This window comes from Helicoverpa armigera, chromosome 21 (assembly GCF_030705265.1).
Source record: "Helicoverpa armigera isolate CAAS_96S chromosome 21, ASM3070526v1, whole genome shotgun sequence".
In the NCBI taxonomy this organism is placed as follows: domain Eukaryota; kingdom Metazoa; phylum Arthropoda; class Insecta; order Lepidoptera; family Noctuidae; genus Helicoverpa; species Helicoverpa armigera.
The window spans coordinates 8,573,925-8,590,258 of NC_087140.1; the positions used below are offsets into that span (position 1 = coordinate 8,573,925).

Below are 16,334 nucleotides of genomic sequence, written 5' to 3' on the forward strand. Positions count from 1 at the left end.
GCAAACCCCAACATTGTTGGAAAAAAATTCGGGAGATGAAAGTATTAGGTACAAAGGTAAATGATTTTTATAATAAGTTTCCTTAAACGTGGTTTCCTTAAGCTTTGACACGTGTCAAGGATAGCTAAACTGATAAGCAAGATATACAGGCTTCATTTCAGCATCTTATCTACGCTGAAGTAGCCATGACGTGGGTATTATGACGCATAAGCATCTTCCCTTGATCTTCAATGATAATGATCGGTATCATCTGAATAAGGTTATCATAACCTTATATTGTTGATTTCCTGCATCATAAAAGTCGTGGTGGCCTAGTGGGCAAACCAACCTATCAAATATGACGGCGCGGGGTTCGATTCCAGGTCAGGCAAGTACCAATGCAACTTTTCTAAGTTTGTATGTACTTTCTAAGTATTTCTTAGACACACGACTGACTGCGTTTCGGATGGCACGTTAAAATGTAGGTCCCGCGTCGTTACGGGTAGTCAGAAGCCAGTAAGTCTGACACCAGTCTAACCAAGGGGTATTGGGTTGCCCGGGTAACTGGGTTGGGGAGGTCAGAGATTCGATTCCCTGGAAAGGCCGAAATCGCTTTGTGGGTTTTAGTTTTAGAAAGCAGCCCGGAGTTTTTGTGAAGTTCTGTTTTACACCCCCGTACCTGGGAGTGTACCTACCTTCGAATGCTACTCAATAGCAGTCGTTATTACAATTCCACGTCAGAGGCCGGCTGGATTTAGGAAAACTCTGACACCAGGGCTTGTTAGGTGATTAAACCTGCAGCTCACTCGATAAGAAGATTATTGATAGGTACAATAAGTACACACGTGTCATAGTTTGTATGTTATAATAAACTAAGAAAAGGTTTATTCTCAGTTAGTAAATATTGACTATTATTCTTATACAATGGATTTGTTTGAGCTATAGGTATATTTACAGTTTTGCAATTGTCTCCGCATTCCACACTAACTAATAGTTTCTTAGTAGTGTCTTCTACCAGCATAGACCTACATATATAAGTATTAACCACCAATTTTTCCCTGCATATCAGTACTTTGTATACAGACCCAGTCCGATAGGGACTGGCAAACTGCAAAATGGTTTTTTTAAAGAAAATTGTGACGTCATTCAAAAATTTTCAGTCGGTCTGATACAGTCAAATATTTGTTATGAGCGAAGGTACAACCATTCATTTCCATACTGATTTATGAGCCTGAGCAAACTGTCGGCCAACTAAAAGTTACTCCAGCATCTCGTGTAAACAAGTTAATAAGTAGCATAGAACATCTCTAATTTATTAACTTCTCAATCACCCATTTTATCGTACAAGCGAAACAAACAAACAAATACTTACCTCCCCACTCAGAGACATTTAATGATTCCTTAAGTCACTCCTTAGTGACGGAATGTCATACAAATCCTTCACTAAGGAATGGCTCAAGTACCTAACCATTAAATGTCTATGAGTGGGGAGGTTAATCTCATTCATTACGATAATGAATCCAGCTGATTTACGTATCTCTGACAGAATGACAAATTGTTTTAAGTGGGTATTTAAAACGTGCTCGTCAATTCCGCTCATTAAACGAATGTTGATAAAGGGTTCATTAATTAATCTTAGCTCTGATTCCGCGTGATGAAGTTGTTATTGGTTATTAGGTGTGTAATAAGATAAATATATGTTTATTATCATTTATTTATATTAGTACATTTAACAGTCGTTCATATTAACCAGTGTGCAAATAAATCGGTCTTAGAGTCCACTTCGCGCGCCAAAGTTGCCATTTCGCGGGCATTTTACACATATTCGCACCCAATTTATGTCACTGTTTGCTACATAAAACTAGTAGACCAGAAGAAACACGAATGTGTGTGTCACAGTGCTTCTCACGGAAGATACTCATCAGTGTTTTGTTTTTGTTTTCATGTAGTTTGTGTTTGGTGGTGATCATTCGTGATGGCTCGACTTTGAGGGATAAGAGAAGGTTCCCAGATGACTTCCTCTTCGGTACTGCTACTGCTGCTTACCAGATTGAAGGAGCTTGGAATGAAGATGGTAAGCCATACGTTTTAGAACCTGTATCAATCGGTTTTTTTCATGAAGGTACATACCTACATACCAAGAGGCGTGTCGATAAAATTGTCATGGTTAGGGTCCTATCCTCACCCATTTCTTATGGAGAAAGGCTAGTGCTACCGCCGGTTAATTTTTGCATCACTCACAATGATTAGATCTTTCAAATGTATGCTATATGCTTCATAGGAAAAGGCGAAAACATTTGGGATTACATGACACACACCCACCCAAATGTTATCAAAGACAAGAGCAATGGCGACATCGCTGGCGACTCCTATCACAACTACAAGCGTGATGTCGAGATGATGAGGGAACTAGGCTTGGACGCCTACAGATTCTCAATCTCCTGGGCCCGTATCTTGCCTACAGGCATGGACAACGAAGTCAACCCCGCTGGCATTAAGTTCTACAACAACTACATCAATGAAATGCTTAAGTATAATATCACACCAATAGTGACTCTGTACCATTGGGATCTTCCTCAAAAGCTCCAAGAGTTAGGAGGATTCACCAACGCTTTAATCAGCGAGTGGTTCGAAGACTACGCAAGGGTTGTGTTCGAGAATTTCGGAGACAGGGTTAAAATCTTCATCACTTTCAACGAGCCAAGAGAAGTTTGTTTTGAAGGCTATGGGTCCAATACAAAGGCTCCTATCCTGAACTCTACGGCTTTAGCCACTTACTTATGTGCGAAGAACTTGGTGATGGCTCATGCTAAAGCCTACCATTTGTACGACAAGGAGTTCAGGGCAACTCAAGGAGGACAGTGCGGTATCACTATTAGCGTTAACTGGTTTGGTCCAGCTACTGATTCTGAGGAGGATAAAATGGCTGCTGAAATCATGAGACAAGGGGAGGTATGAGTTTTTTTTTATTGCTCTGAGATATTCCTGAATATGAAAATGTTTAATCGGGAAGTAGACTTGTAGGAGAACGAAAGTAACTAGAAAAGAATAATCACTAAACACATACTCATAGCTGGAAGCATATAATTTTATTTTCTAAATGTTTCTTTGTTTTTCTCCTTCTTACAGTGGGGCTTATACGCCCATCCCATCTTCTCATCCGAAGGGGGTTTCCCTGCAGAGTTGGCTCAGAAAATTGCTGACAAAAGTGCTAAGCAGGGCTACCGTCACTCCCGCCTCCCTGAGTTCTCTGAAGAAGAGAAGGCTTTCGTCAGAGGAGCTTCAGATTTCTTTGGAGTGAACCATTATACAACCTACCTGGTTTCCGCAACTCAGCACAAGTGGGTAAATCCTGTGCCTTCTCTGTTAGACGATATGGATGTCGGCTCGTATATGCTTGACAGTTGGCCTAAGTCAGCTTCATTTTGGCTAAGGGTAAGTAAAAGTTTTGATTTTTGTTTCAATAGTGAAGTTATTTAGTTAGTTTTATATTTGTATTAGTTCAGTTATGAAATGGGTTTCATCTGCTAGCCTGACAATAATCATAATCGTAATCATTTTTTGATATGTCAAAGTGCACACTAAAATACACAATTAATTGTTCTTACTATACCTAGCTCAATTCTCCTCTATGTCGCGAGGAGGCCGGTGCTCAGTAATGGGCCGTTAAAAACGCTGATGATGAAGTTTTTTTATCAAACTTTTCCACAATATGAGTAATGAACTAATAAAAATCTACAATCTGTTGCAGATGGCGCCAAACAGTCTTTACAACTCCTTAACCCATCTCAAAGCCAAATACAACAGTCCAGTCTTCTACGTCACCGAGAACGGTTGGTCTACCTACCCTGATGCAGGACTGGTTGATGATGACAGGATCACCTACTACAGAGCTGCCTTGGACAATGTGTTAGATGCCATGGAAGATGGAGTGAACGTCAAAGGGTATATGGCTTGGAGTCTCATGGATAACTATGAATGGATGCAGGGTTATACGTGAGTATTGAAGTTATTTAGCATCATCTAGTCTATTGTGTATTGGAGGTAATCCTTCTTAAACATGGCCATATCGGATGGTCCATTTCTAAGTACTCCTGGATGAAACTGAAGGAAGACAGAATATATAAAACTTTTATAATCACTCCCACTACTACACCTTCAGTTTTATTAGACCGTTCACGACAGGCTTGAGCAATGGACATAACATAATCCCCTGAAACTATTAGGGCCCAACTGAGAGACCCAAGTTCAACGACAACATAATCCCCTCTTAAAAAGCTGTTGTCTTTGAAAAATTGAAGGTTTTAGTCCAAAGTTGTTTTATGAAAACTGACGTTTATGTTGGTAACCAAACTTACAGCCAGTTTCTTCATCAAAAGTAAAAGCCAAAGTAAAAGTCAAAGTAATGTCTAAAGCAAAAGTTACGGTCAAATTAGTTTTTTCTATTAGTTTTGCTGTCACTTTAGCCTTGAAAAAACGAATTTGACCTTTACTTTTACTTTAGACATTACTTTGACTTTAACTTTTGATGAAGAAACTGGCTGTTAGTGATTTATGTTTGTCTTTTGTTTTCAGGCTTACTAAACATACAACAGTCAACAACTATTTACATATAGATGGTATAATTAACTCATATAGCCCATTTCTTCCCCAGAGAACGCTTCGGTCTCTACCACGTGGACTTCTCTGACCCTATGCGCACGCGCACACCTAGGAAGTCAGCGTTCGTGTACAAGCACATCGTCAAGCATCGCTACGTAGACTACGAGTACCAGCCCGAGTCCATGACCATGACCATCGATACAGGACATTCACGGACGTTTTGATCTGAACTGATATTTATTTAGTAAATTATTGCAACACATTTGTAGTGTTAGTTTAATTGTACGTAGAATTAAATATTTTAAGTCTATGGAGGTCAGAATCTACATATATTAATATACGGTATTATAAAACTGCAGAGTTTGTTTCTTTGTTTGGAATGTAGTTACACTGGGTAGTTCTCAAAAGACGCAAGTGAAACCGCTAATGGAAGGTGTATAACTGTATGTGTTTCCCTTTTCACTGCAAAGAACTTATCTCGCTGTAAGTCTCTTGTAAGACTTGTAACACAATGATCTACAACCCACGTGCTGACCGCGGTATGTGATATTCTACCTTGACTGTTACTGAGCGCACCCATAAGAGGACATCTTTAAAACAGTCGGATGATATGTAACTATCTATTTCGACACGTGAAACAAGATAAAACTTGAGATTAAACATCTTATATGTTTTATCTCAAAAACATTGTTGTATGACTTGCATAATTTTGAAGTTGCAAAGGGACTAAATTACCTACACAGTTACTACACAGGTACACTTGGTACAGGTTCCGAACATGTAAAAATTAAATGTTTAACAAATATTTGATAGGACAGGACAGGGTTAGACAACCATCAAACCAGAGCCCTAATAAATCTAGGAGACATTGCCACGAAAGCAAAAACAAATTATGGAACCAGGTGTTACTTTGCGGAAATCCATGATTAATGTTAGGAAAGATAAATGAAAACCACAAAGACACTCTATAAACAAACAGTTTTCTGCCCTAGAAAAAGCTAAGTTTTGGCAAGTCAACGGATGTTTCATGAAAGACGTAAAACAGATAAAAGATTGATTTTAAGATAACTGTGTATCAATCCGAGATATATACTCCCGTACGTTAAGTACACTGGTTAGTTGTCCGTCATTATTATCTTCGAAATGAGGCTGCTGGTGATCTTAAGGTATGAAACAATCTTTTTCTTATACGTATAAGTACCTACGTACTTCAATTTTTTTAGTGCATTTTGTAACTAACCACTTTCTTACGTTCCTTCTGGAACCCTTTGTGTACCATGGCAACGTTAAACTCTATTAACGTTCTTCATTTCTACTAAACGGCATACCTATAGCCTTTTGAATTAGGATCATCATATGGCCATATTGTTGCTATGTCAAAAAGCTAATATCTAGATGACCCACAGTTGAATCTAGAGAACCTATGTGTGACCGTATATCACATTCTTCTTTCATGATGATAAAAACCTTTAACATTTTCTTAAGAAATCTATGTTTGCTTTGATATTGATCTTCAATACATAGTTTCTACGGGATATTTAAAAATTTTCATACCTTTGATTCCAGTTTGGCGGTGGTAGCCTGCCATGGCTCAACCCTGAAGCATCAGAGAAGGTTCCCAGATGACTTCCTCTTCGGTACTGCTACTGCTGCTTACCAGATCGAAGGTGCTTGGAATGAGGATGGTAAGATGATTTTTATTATATAATGTCATAAGGATAATTCAATATAAGAACAGGACAGCCTGTAGTTGAACTTATATAATATGGCTGGTAGGTTACAATTTTCATCAGTAGTTAATGAAGAATAGCAAAATTGATGAAGATTCGTTGGAGGCTGAAATAATGTGCGTTTGTGTCAAGATTAGGCGTAGATATATCTGCATCTTTTATAGATAAATAATTTTGATAAAATATCTGATGTATTTTTTCATCATCTTTTCAGGCAAGGGAGAGAATATCTGGGACTACTTGACCCACAACAATCCAACTGTCATTAAAAACCAGGACAACGGCGACATCGCTGCCGACTCCTATCACAACTACAAGCGTGATGTCGAGATGATGAGGGAACTAGGCTTGGACGCCTACAGATTCTCACTTTCCTGGTCCAGAATCCTCCCTACAGGATTAGCTAACCAAGTCAACCCAGCAGGCATTGAATACTACAACAACCTCATCAACGAAATGGTGAAATACAACATCACTCCTATGATTACCCTATACCATTGGGATCTGCCCCAAAAGCTGCAGGAACTCGGAGGTTTCTCGAGCCCTCTCATGGGCGAATGGTTTGAGGACTACGCAAGGGTTGTGTTCGAGAATTTCGGAGACAGGGTCAAGATGTTCATCACCTTTAACGAGCCTAGAGAGATCTGCTTCGAAGGGTATGGATCCGACACTAAAGCTCCTATTTTAAATGCCACTGGTGTTGGTACCTATCTGTGTGCCAAGAACCTGCTGATTGCTCACGCTAGAGCCTACCATTTGTACGACAAGGAGTTCAGGGCTACGCAAGGAGGACAGTGCGGCATCACTATTAGCGTGAACTGGTTTACTCCAGCCACTGAAAGTGCTGAAGATGAAATTGCTGCTGAACTTATGAGGCAGGGAGAGGTAAGATGAAACTTTACCCTTTAGGGTACTCTACAAACTTTTACTTGGTACTCCGTAAATACGTATCAACGATCAGGCATTTGGCCGGTATCAGACCGACTGAAAAATTTGAATGAATTCACGATTTTCTCAAAAAAATTCTACCAAGTTCAGGACAACTGTCTCTCAAATGTTTAGGCTGCAGTGTGCGGGTAGTTACAAATAATAAACGTAAGCTGCCATGTAATGGGTTAATCACACCATATTTTACTATTCATTTTCAGTTTGGAATATACGTACACCCCATCTTCTCAACTGAAGGAGGTTTCCCTAAAGAACTGTCAGAAAGGATTGCAGAAAAGAGTGTCCAGCAAGGCTTCGCCCGTTCTCGTCTGCCGGAATTCTCTGAAGAAGAGAAGGCTTTCGTCAGAGGGACTTTCGACTTCTTTGGTGTGAATCATTATACTGGCCACTTGGTATCAGCGACTGAACATAAAGAGATACATCCTGTACCTTCTCTGTTGGATGACGTGGATGCTGGACAATTCTACGCTGATGACTGGCCGGCATCAGCTTCTGCTTGGTTGGTTGTAAGTTCTTCATGGGTTCTATATTAAAAGTATGGTGGGATATATAGGATCTACGATTGCCAACATCCGTAGTATCAAATATCGAATTGACCAGTTAGTTGGTGATAATGTCTGAAGTCTAACCTCTTAATTTTCTCTCATCATTATCCTAATCATTTTTTTACCTACATTTCTTTCTTTTGCTTCCAGCTTGCACCAGACAGCATCTTCCAAGCTCTTTCCTACCTCGACAAAAAGTACAACAAGCCAGTCTTCTACATCACAGAAAATGGCTGGTCTATGTACGAAGACAGAGATCTGATTGATGATGACAGGATCGCGTACTACAGAGCTTCCATGGAGAGTCTGCTCAACTGCCTCGATAGTGGGATTAACGTGAAGGGTTATATGGCCTGGAGTCTCATGGATAACTTTGAATGGAATCAGGGTTACAAGTAAGTTTTAGTATCTTTTGATTCCTATATGGAATAAATTATGAGTCAAGCTTTTAAGTCATCTATTGTAGCTGATGCTGAGAACTTTTTGGTTCAATCGATCATAATCATCAAACTATTCATTTTTAACTCAAGCCTGTTTTCAAGTAGAGAAGGAAAGGACATTAATCACCACGCTTGCTTACAACGACGTTATTACCTAAAGATGTTTTCCCTCACCTTTACTCAGTCATTGGTAGCCAAGATATAATTAGACAGAATGTATATATACAGTAACATTAGTACTCAATAGACTCGGAAGCTAGACATTCTTGGGAGTATAGTGCTTTGACCTTTAAGCCACCACGACTTTTCAAGATTATGTTTTAACAATTTCATCTCTCTTTTGCAGCGAGCGTTTCGGCTTATATCGAGTGGACTTCTCGGACCCAGCGCGCATGCGCACACCTAGGAAGTCAGCGTTCGTGTACAAGCACATCGTCAAGCATCGCTACGTAGACTACGAGTACCAGCCCGAGTCCATGACCATGACCATCGATACAGGACATTGAGTCTAATATTTATTTAAATAAATACTGTTCACTAATAATTGTAATTCTTTAGATCCACCCATACTCAATTAAGAAACCGTATCTATGTATTGTGAAAATAAGAATCGTTATTCAATACGTAAGTAAAAGGGCGACTAAAAATGCGTGAGCCTATTTATGGTCGTCTTTTACTATACCTGCTTAACCTTTCTTTTTTTTAAAGACGTGAAAAATCATCAAATGACCCCTCCCGCTGTAGGTTACAACAGCATTGAGAGAGTGTCAAAGTCTTACTGACTAAAAACCGTCTTGTTCCGTCGTAGGCCTTTTATGTCCCAGGGCCGCGGTTGCTCGCGCGAACAATCCCGCAGCCCCGATACCTGCTTAACCTCAGTTGGATTTGGTATCACCTAATCGTTTGCAAGAGTTAGCAGCCCTAGAACACAAAGGACTCCAGAAAGAACAAAGATGCACTTTAGTCAATAAAAATCTCAACCCCTTTGCACCCACACAGAGAGGAACCAAAATTTCTTATTTCCAAAAAAGGGTGCAGTCCTACTATTGTAAAACAAGTGAGATCCATGGACCTAGATCCTTCGGCTTCTCCAACTGCAACTGACACCAAAACCTGCAAGATGGAGCCTTATAAATCATCAGTTCTTATATAACGATCTATTTTGACAGTCGGATCAAGATAAGGACCTACAAGAAAACTGATGAAAGCACTCGAGATTATATCTCCAATTTTTCCAAACAAACAAATTGATGTAATGTGCCTATCTTCTTATCGAAATGGTATTTGTATGACTTAAATCTTCAAGACGTGGGGCGGCTAGATGGGAGGTGACTGTTTGTTATGGGTTCCGTACCTGGTTAAAATTAAAGGAATCATCATCATCATCAATTCTTTTCACTTCTGTCATTTAAACATTTTTGGCAGTTGTTACGGGTACTTAGAAGCCAATAAGTTTCACTAACAGTCTTGCCTAGGATTTATTGTAAGTATTGGGTAGCCCGGGTAACTGGGATGAGGAGGTCAGATTGGCAGTCACTCCTTGTAAAACACGTCAAGTAATGCTGCTGAGCGAGGACGTTACTGAACGATAGTGATGTGGAGGATTACTATGACAGCAGTATTTTTGTACATGTTTTATGTAAATAAAAATGCATAAGGTATAATAACGTACGTAAATGATAAATAATCTTTGCACAAAAAGTTGCAATCTTTAAGGTAAGTTGTACACTTTTGGGAACCTTCATAACAGAACCCTAAGAAAAATATCACCGTTGTTTTGACAGACGAAGTGTTGCAAATGGTTGTAAATATGTCATCATCTTATTTATAGCTAAGATATAACTTATAATAAATACTTAAATAGGCCTCTTTATGAAATCCTCAAAAAAAAATCTAGCCGAATGGCAGAAAGAAAAGTGGCGTAGGTACAGAATATATAATTGTGAAAGCTTTTTTAAAATCAGCCCTGTAGTTTTAAGTTCATCTATTACAAACAAACAAACAAAAATATACTTTTTTCCTCTTTATAATATTAGTATACCTCTAGATATAGATACAGTAAGATTTTTTTTCATTTGAGTGAGACGCCGCCTGATTTTCTAATCCATGTATTTTCCTCACGTTAAACATACAAATAACCATGATATTGCGTAAAATAATAATAAAATAGATAAAAGATTGATTTAAGATAAGTTGTCAATCCTAAGAGTGAATATATATGAGTGTATGTTAAATATAGTGGTTAGTACTTCATTAAGTTCGCTGAAATGAAGTTGCTGGCGGTATTAAGGTAAGTTAAGAAAATATTTTTCAATGAAACTTGTAGTACCTATTTTGTTCAATTTTATTAAATGCTGCGAGCCTCTTGGGTACGCTCCCGGAGGGCAGCAATGAGGAGTTTTTTGATGCTATTACATAATTGATATTTTTAAACTGTAGGTCCCGGCTGTCATTGAACATCCTTGGCAGTCGTTACGGGTAGTCAGAAGCCAGTAAGTCTGACACCAGTCTAACCAAGGCGTATCGGGTTGCCCGGGTAATTGGATTGAGGACGTCAGATAGGCAGTCGCTTCTTGTAAAGCACTGGTACTCGGCTGAATCCGGTTAGACTGGAAGCCGACCCCAACATGGTTGGGAAAAAGGCTCGGAGGATGATGATATAATTAATATTTTTATTTCATATAAGAAAGTAGTGTATACACATAGTTTGTATAATAACAATGTATTATAGTCCCAAAATAAATAAAGTTCCAAAGTCGCATAAAAAGACAAAATCAACCACTTTATTAAAACTGGATTTTTAGGTATTCGGTTATCGAACGCAAGTAATTCTACCTCTTTTCTATTGAATATTATAAATGGCTTTTATTAATTATTAATGCTACTGTAAGTAAGTGTTATCTTAGATGACCCATTGACCCAAAGGAGAAATTCTTTCAAAGTGTTGCCTATATTTCCCGCTTACAATATCCAGATTATGTTTTTATTTATTTTATTTATTTACAAATTTTTGTACACACACATAATAGAGAAAGATGACAGGAAAGAAAGAATTTACAAAGGTAATGCTTATTTCTTAAGAAATCTCTTCCAGCATACCTGCGAAAGGAAAAAGAGAATAAAAGAGATGTAGACAGTGTGTAAAAAAAGCAAAGGAAACAGAAATTAAAATGGAAGAAAACAGCTGTATATTGTATAATACCTACATAAACAATACGTAAATAATGAATATATACCTACTAAATAATATATACCCAAAAATAAAATAATATATACCTAGATATATATATAAATAAATAAAATAACTATGATGCAATGGACAGATAATGTTCTTTAACTTTTCTCTTAAAAAGTCCAACAGTTTGGCAATCTCTAATCTCAGCTTTGCCTTGTCTCTCTTATGCTTTGCCTTGGTTTAATTTTGTAAAGATACTCAACCCGGGCAACTAGGTTGTTGATGAGGTCACACAGGCGGTCGTTTCTTGTAAAGCACTGGTACTCAGCCGCATCCGGTTTGACTGACAGCCAACCCCAACATAGTTGGAAAAAAGCTCGGGAGATGACTCTTGCTTTTAGTAGTACTGACGATATTATTTCTGAAAATGTAATTCTTGTTATTTCTGAAATTAGTAATAATTTTATAATTTATTAATCCAGTTTGGTGGCGGTGGCCTGCCATGGCTCAACCCTGAAGCATCAGAGAAGGTTCCCAGATGACTTCCTCTTCGGTACTGCTACCGCCTCCTACCAGATTGAAGGAGCTTGGAATGAAGATGGTAAGATAATTTTATTTTAACGATTGTCAATCTTTACTTGTTTGACTTAAGCTTTTACCTAAGCTTTCTATTTGAGGATCAAGGTTAGGGCGCTTTCAATTTATACTTTGCTTAACGCACCGCTTCGGCTCCGCAGCTGGCCGTCAAGTTGAAAGTTGAAAAGCGCCCTTAGACTAAAACCAAGAATTTTTCAAAAATGGCAAAAACTTCTTACTACATTTTCCTGCTAAGCTGAATGTAGCAGTAATCTTTCGGCATAAGGTTATGGTGACAAGAACTTATGTAATATTCTGTATTTTCAGGCAAGGGAGAAAATATTTGGGACTATATGACCCACACAAACCCAACTGTCATCAGAGACCAGAGCAACGGTGACATTGCTGCCGACTCCTATCACAACTACAAGCGTGATGTCGAGATGATGAGGGAATTAGGCTTAGACGCCTACCGGTTCTCTATGTCATGGTCTAGAATCCTCCCTACAGGCATGGCCAATGAAGTCAACCCAGCAGGCATTGAATTCTACAACAACTACATCAATGAAATGCTTAAATACAACATTGAACCAATGGTAACACTATACCATTGGGATCTTCCCCAAAAACTGCAAGAATTGGGAGGGTTCACAAATCCCCTGATCAGCGACTGGTTCGAAGATTACGCCAGAGTTGTGTTCGAGAATTTCGGAGACAGGGTCAAATATTTCATCACTTTTAACGAGCCTAGAGAGATCTGTTACGAAGGTTACGGATCAAATACTAAAGCTCCTATTCTAAATGCGACTGGTGTTGGTACTTACTTGTGTGCCAAGCACTTGGTATTGGCTCATGCTAAAGCCTACCATTTGTATGACAAGGAGTTCAGGGCAGCTCAGGGAGGAGAGTGTGGCATCACTATTAGTGTGAACTGGTTTGGTCCTGCCACTGAAACTGCTGAAGATGAATTTGCAGCTGAACTTATGAGGCAAGCTCAGGTGAGATGAAATATTAAAATATTTTGTGACAACATCAGTTTTTTGGCCTAAATCTTTAGGAAACATAACTGACCATGTTGATTATATTTGCAATGTCTCTTCAGCAGGCTAATGACATTTTATTGTATTTGTATTTCAGTGGGGAATATACGCCCACCCCATCTTCTCAGCCGAGGGTGGTTTCCCCAGCGAACTCTCCGAGAGAATCGCAGAGAAGAGCGCTCAGCAAGGCTTCCCCTGGTCTCGTCTTCCTGAGTTCACTGACGAAGAGAAGGCTTTGGCCAAAGGAGCATCAGATTTCTTCGGAGTGAACCACTACACTGCTTACTTGGTATCAGCTTCTGAACACAAATCGTACCCTGTGCCTTCTATGTTGGATGACGTTGGTGCTGGCTCTTATGTGCCTGATGACTGGCCGAAGTCTGCATCTTCTTGGCTAACTGTAAGTATTTGTGAAGATATTGAAATCATTTACTGTTCTCTCAACCATTTGGTTCCTCGTATAAAACGAAGAGACTCATCTTTATCCGTTTTTTATTTTAATTTCAAATATTTCCCTAATACATATCTTTCAGTGTAAAATTCAACTCTCAACAATGCATTTTTTATTTTCCAGCTCGCTCCTGACAGCATCCACAAAGCTTTAACGCACCTGAACACAATCTACAACAAGCCAGTATTCTACATCACTGAAAACGGCTGGTCTACTGACGAGAGCAGAGATCTGATAGATGACGACAGGATCACGTACTACAGAGCTTCCATGGAGAGTCTTCTCAACTGCCTCGATAGTGGAATTAATCTTAAGGGGTACATGGCCTGGAGTCTCATGGATAACTTCGAATGGATGGAAGGTTACATGTAAGTAAACCTACTTGTTGTTGTCACTTCTCGTGACCCAAGGGTTGGCCTTTTTTGTCTTTTTGTTTTTCGCACAACGTATAAGCTTTGCCATTCAACGTGGCAATGCAGCCAGCCTATTGGGTACACTGCTGGGTGACAGCGATGAAAACCAATTTTTCGACACCCTTTATTAGTTTTAAGTTTCTTTTTATGTAAGTAAATCTACTTGGATTATTTTAGGCATGATGTTGGTTTCAATTTAAGAACGTCGTCATATGCCTAGCCAACTTTGGTGTTTTTAATTGTTAGGTACCTGAAATGTCTCCCTTCCAATAGCTTTGTCATTATCCTCAATAAATATGTGTAACGAAATACGTATACGGTTCATGTAATCCAATAAACAAAATAGTGGAGAATGAAGTTCTTTTTGCGACTTTTTGGGAATGACTGATGAATGATCTTTTCTCTTTCTTCTCCCACAGTGAGCGTTTCGGTCTCTACCACGTGGACTTCTCGGACCCTGCTCGCACGCGCACGCCGCGGAAGTCAGCGTTCGTGTACAAGCACATCGTCAAGCATCGCTATGTAGACTACGAGTACCAGCCCGAGTCCATGACCATGACCATCGATGCAGGACACTGACGATTGACTGACAATGATCTTAACTAATAAATAAATTAAGTATATATGATTCCTTTGCTTTTTATTGAAAGAAATAACTTAGCGGTCATTTTGAAGTCTAACAGCCTTACTACAACAACTTAAACATCTGTTGAACTCTTGTCTAAAAAAGGTAAAAAAGGGTTATTTCAACGTCGTAATCTGTAATTTTTTACACAAGTGTTCAACAGACGTTTAAAAGTTTTTGGTGTACGACGGTCATCATCATCCTCCGAGCCTTTTTCCCAACTACGTTGGGGTCGGCTTCCAGTCTAACCGGATGTAGCTGAGTACCAGTGCTTTACAAGGAGCGACTGCCCTATCTGATCCCATCAATCCAGTCACCCGGGCAACCCAATACCCCTTGGTTAGACTGGTGTCAGACTTACAGGCTACTCGTAACGACTGCCTAGGATGTTGAATGACAGCCGGGACCTACAGTTTAACGTGCCATCCGAAACACAGTCATTGGTGTCTAAGATATACTTAGAAAGTAAATACAAACTTAGAAAAGTTGCTTTGGTACTTGCCTGATCTGGAATCAAATACTCGAGAGGTTGGTTCTTTGACCACTAGGCCACCATGACTCACAACCACCCACGACTTTGGGGTAGGACGGTATGTAGTTAAATAAATATATGAGAACTACGCTATTTATTTTATTTTATTTATTTATTTACAAGGCACACCAACAACTTATTTACAATAAATTACTTTCGCATATATAAGTTTACAATTATGGTTAGTCCTGTGTAAATAAGTTAGTTACAGGTGCGCACAACGCTCACACAGAATAGCGTGATCGGCTGTAAAAAACTTAAATACTTAGGTAATGGTCAATAAAATTTAATTAAAAATGAGCTATATTATGATTAGCTAAGGTTCTTTCTCATTTAGTTTCATATCATGGAAGAAGTTATAGTTAGTAGGAGGAAGAACTAATAAAGAAGAAGGGTAAGAAGTAGTTTACAGCTGTAGCTGAAGTTAAGTCTCAATGATATAATGAATGACATAAAAACTGCATAAAATATAGTTCCTTCATCTGAGTGGCAATCAATAAAATTAGCCTATGCTGCCTATCACATAGAAGTTACTTTTAATAACTACTTTTATCGAATTACATTATTTAACTTTAAAACCTTATTCATGCGGATGGAATGTTTTCAGTTATAAGGCTAATTTATATTTGAAGTTCGTGGCTTTGCTTTCGAATGAAAAAAGAAAAGGATTTTTATACTAATTATTAATATTATATGTACATGCAACACTGCCCAAACGAACTGAAAGTCGGCACGCGGAAAACGGAGAGGAAAATTCAACAGAGTGAAATTTTTCGCCGTTCCTACAAGTCGTTTAGAGGTGATAAGTCAAATGACAGGCACTTCGTCAAAATTAATATCATCAGCTACTTTCAATGTACACACACTTGAGATAAATACATAGTTGTTTACAATAGACATATGTCAAGATTATCAGTTTCTTATCATATAAATACGTACCCCGCAGACTAAAATCAAACGTGAGTTCAAAGTCTCTTAAAAATACCTTTTTTCAGATCGGCCTATCGGACATTCATATCTTCTTAAAGTAGTGTACGTATGTGTTTTTTTTTTAACTTAAGTTAGATTATGCATTCCGAAATATTTTAATTTGGACCATTAAATCCTGAGGTTAGCACTTTCTAAAAAAATTGTTTATTAGAATGCGCTCATCTCAGGTTTGACTTAATTAGTATCGATAATATTTAATTTTAATATAATTGATGATATGAGAGGAAAATTTTCTACTTATAATTATTTCACCCAATGCATTTGCAGGCAATACCGGAGGAATAACTG

The 16,334-nt window shown here is 38.6% G+C and overlaps 2 protein-coding genes across 2 annotated transcripts; both read left to right on the forward strand.

Moving 5' to 3' along the window:
• Positions 1 to 1,732: 1,732 nt before the first annotated feature.
• On the forward strand, positions 1,733 to 8,788 carry LOC110377078 (lactase/phlorizin hydrolase). The gene is made up of 12 exons (XM_064039971.1): positions 1,733 to 2,053; positions 2,261 to 2,931; positions 3,109 to 3,414; positions 3,731 to 3,975; positions 4,634 to 4,798; positions 5,052 to 5,064; positions 5,701 to 5,747; positions 6,148 to 6,266; positions 6,526 to 7,196; positions 7,460 to 7,765; positions 7,955 to 8,199; positions 8,591 to 8,788. The coding sequence occupies exons 1-12, from the start codon at positions 1,864 to 1,866 to the stop codon at positions 8,748 to 8,750; spliced, it is 3,138 nt and encodes a 1,045-aa protein (XP_063896041.1). The 5' UTR covers positions 1,733 to 1,863; the 3' UTR covers positions 8,751 to 8,788.
• A 1,599-nt stretch (positions 8,789 to 10,387) lies between these two features.
• Positions 10,388 to 14,528, forward strand: LOC135118367 (myrosinase 1-like). The gene is made up of 6 exons (XM_064040201.1): positions 10,388 to 10,534; positions 11,902 to 12,020; positions 12,323 to 12,993; positions 13,133 to 13,435; positions 13,610 to 13,854; positions 14,319 to 14,528. Exons 1-6 carry the CDS (start codon positions 10,512 to 10,514, stop codon positions 14,476 to 14,478), a joined length of 1,521 nt encoding a protein of 506 aa, XP_063896271.1. The 5' UTR covers positions 10,388 to 10,511; the 3' UTR covers positions 14,479 to 14,528.
• Positions 14,529 to 16,334: the final 1,806 nt, after the last annotated feature.

Coding starts and splice junctions, on each gene's coding strand:
- LOC110377078 (XM_064039971.1), top strand. CDS start 1,864: ATGTGTGTGTCACAGTGCTTCTCACGGAAGATACTCATCAGTGTTTTG. Junction 2,054..2,260: donor AGGAGCTTGGAATGAAGATG/GTAAGCCATACG, acceptor TATGCTTCATAG/GAAAAGGCGAAAACATTTGG. Junction 7,766..7,954: donor CAGCTTCTGCTTGGTTGGTT/GTAAGTTCTTCA, acceptor TTTTGCTTCCAG/CTTGCACCAGACAGCATCTT.
- LOC135118367 (XM_064040201.1), top strand. CDS start 10,512: ATGAAGTTGCTGGCGGTATTAAG. Junction 10,535..11,901: donor AAGTTGCTGGCGGTATTAAG/GTAAGTTAAGAA, acceptor TTATTAATCCAG/TTTGGTGGCGGTGGCCTGCC. Junction 12,021..12,322: donor AGGAGCTTGGAATGAAGATG/GTAAGATAATTT, acceptor CTGTATTTTCAG/GCAAGGGAGAAAATATTTGG.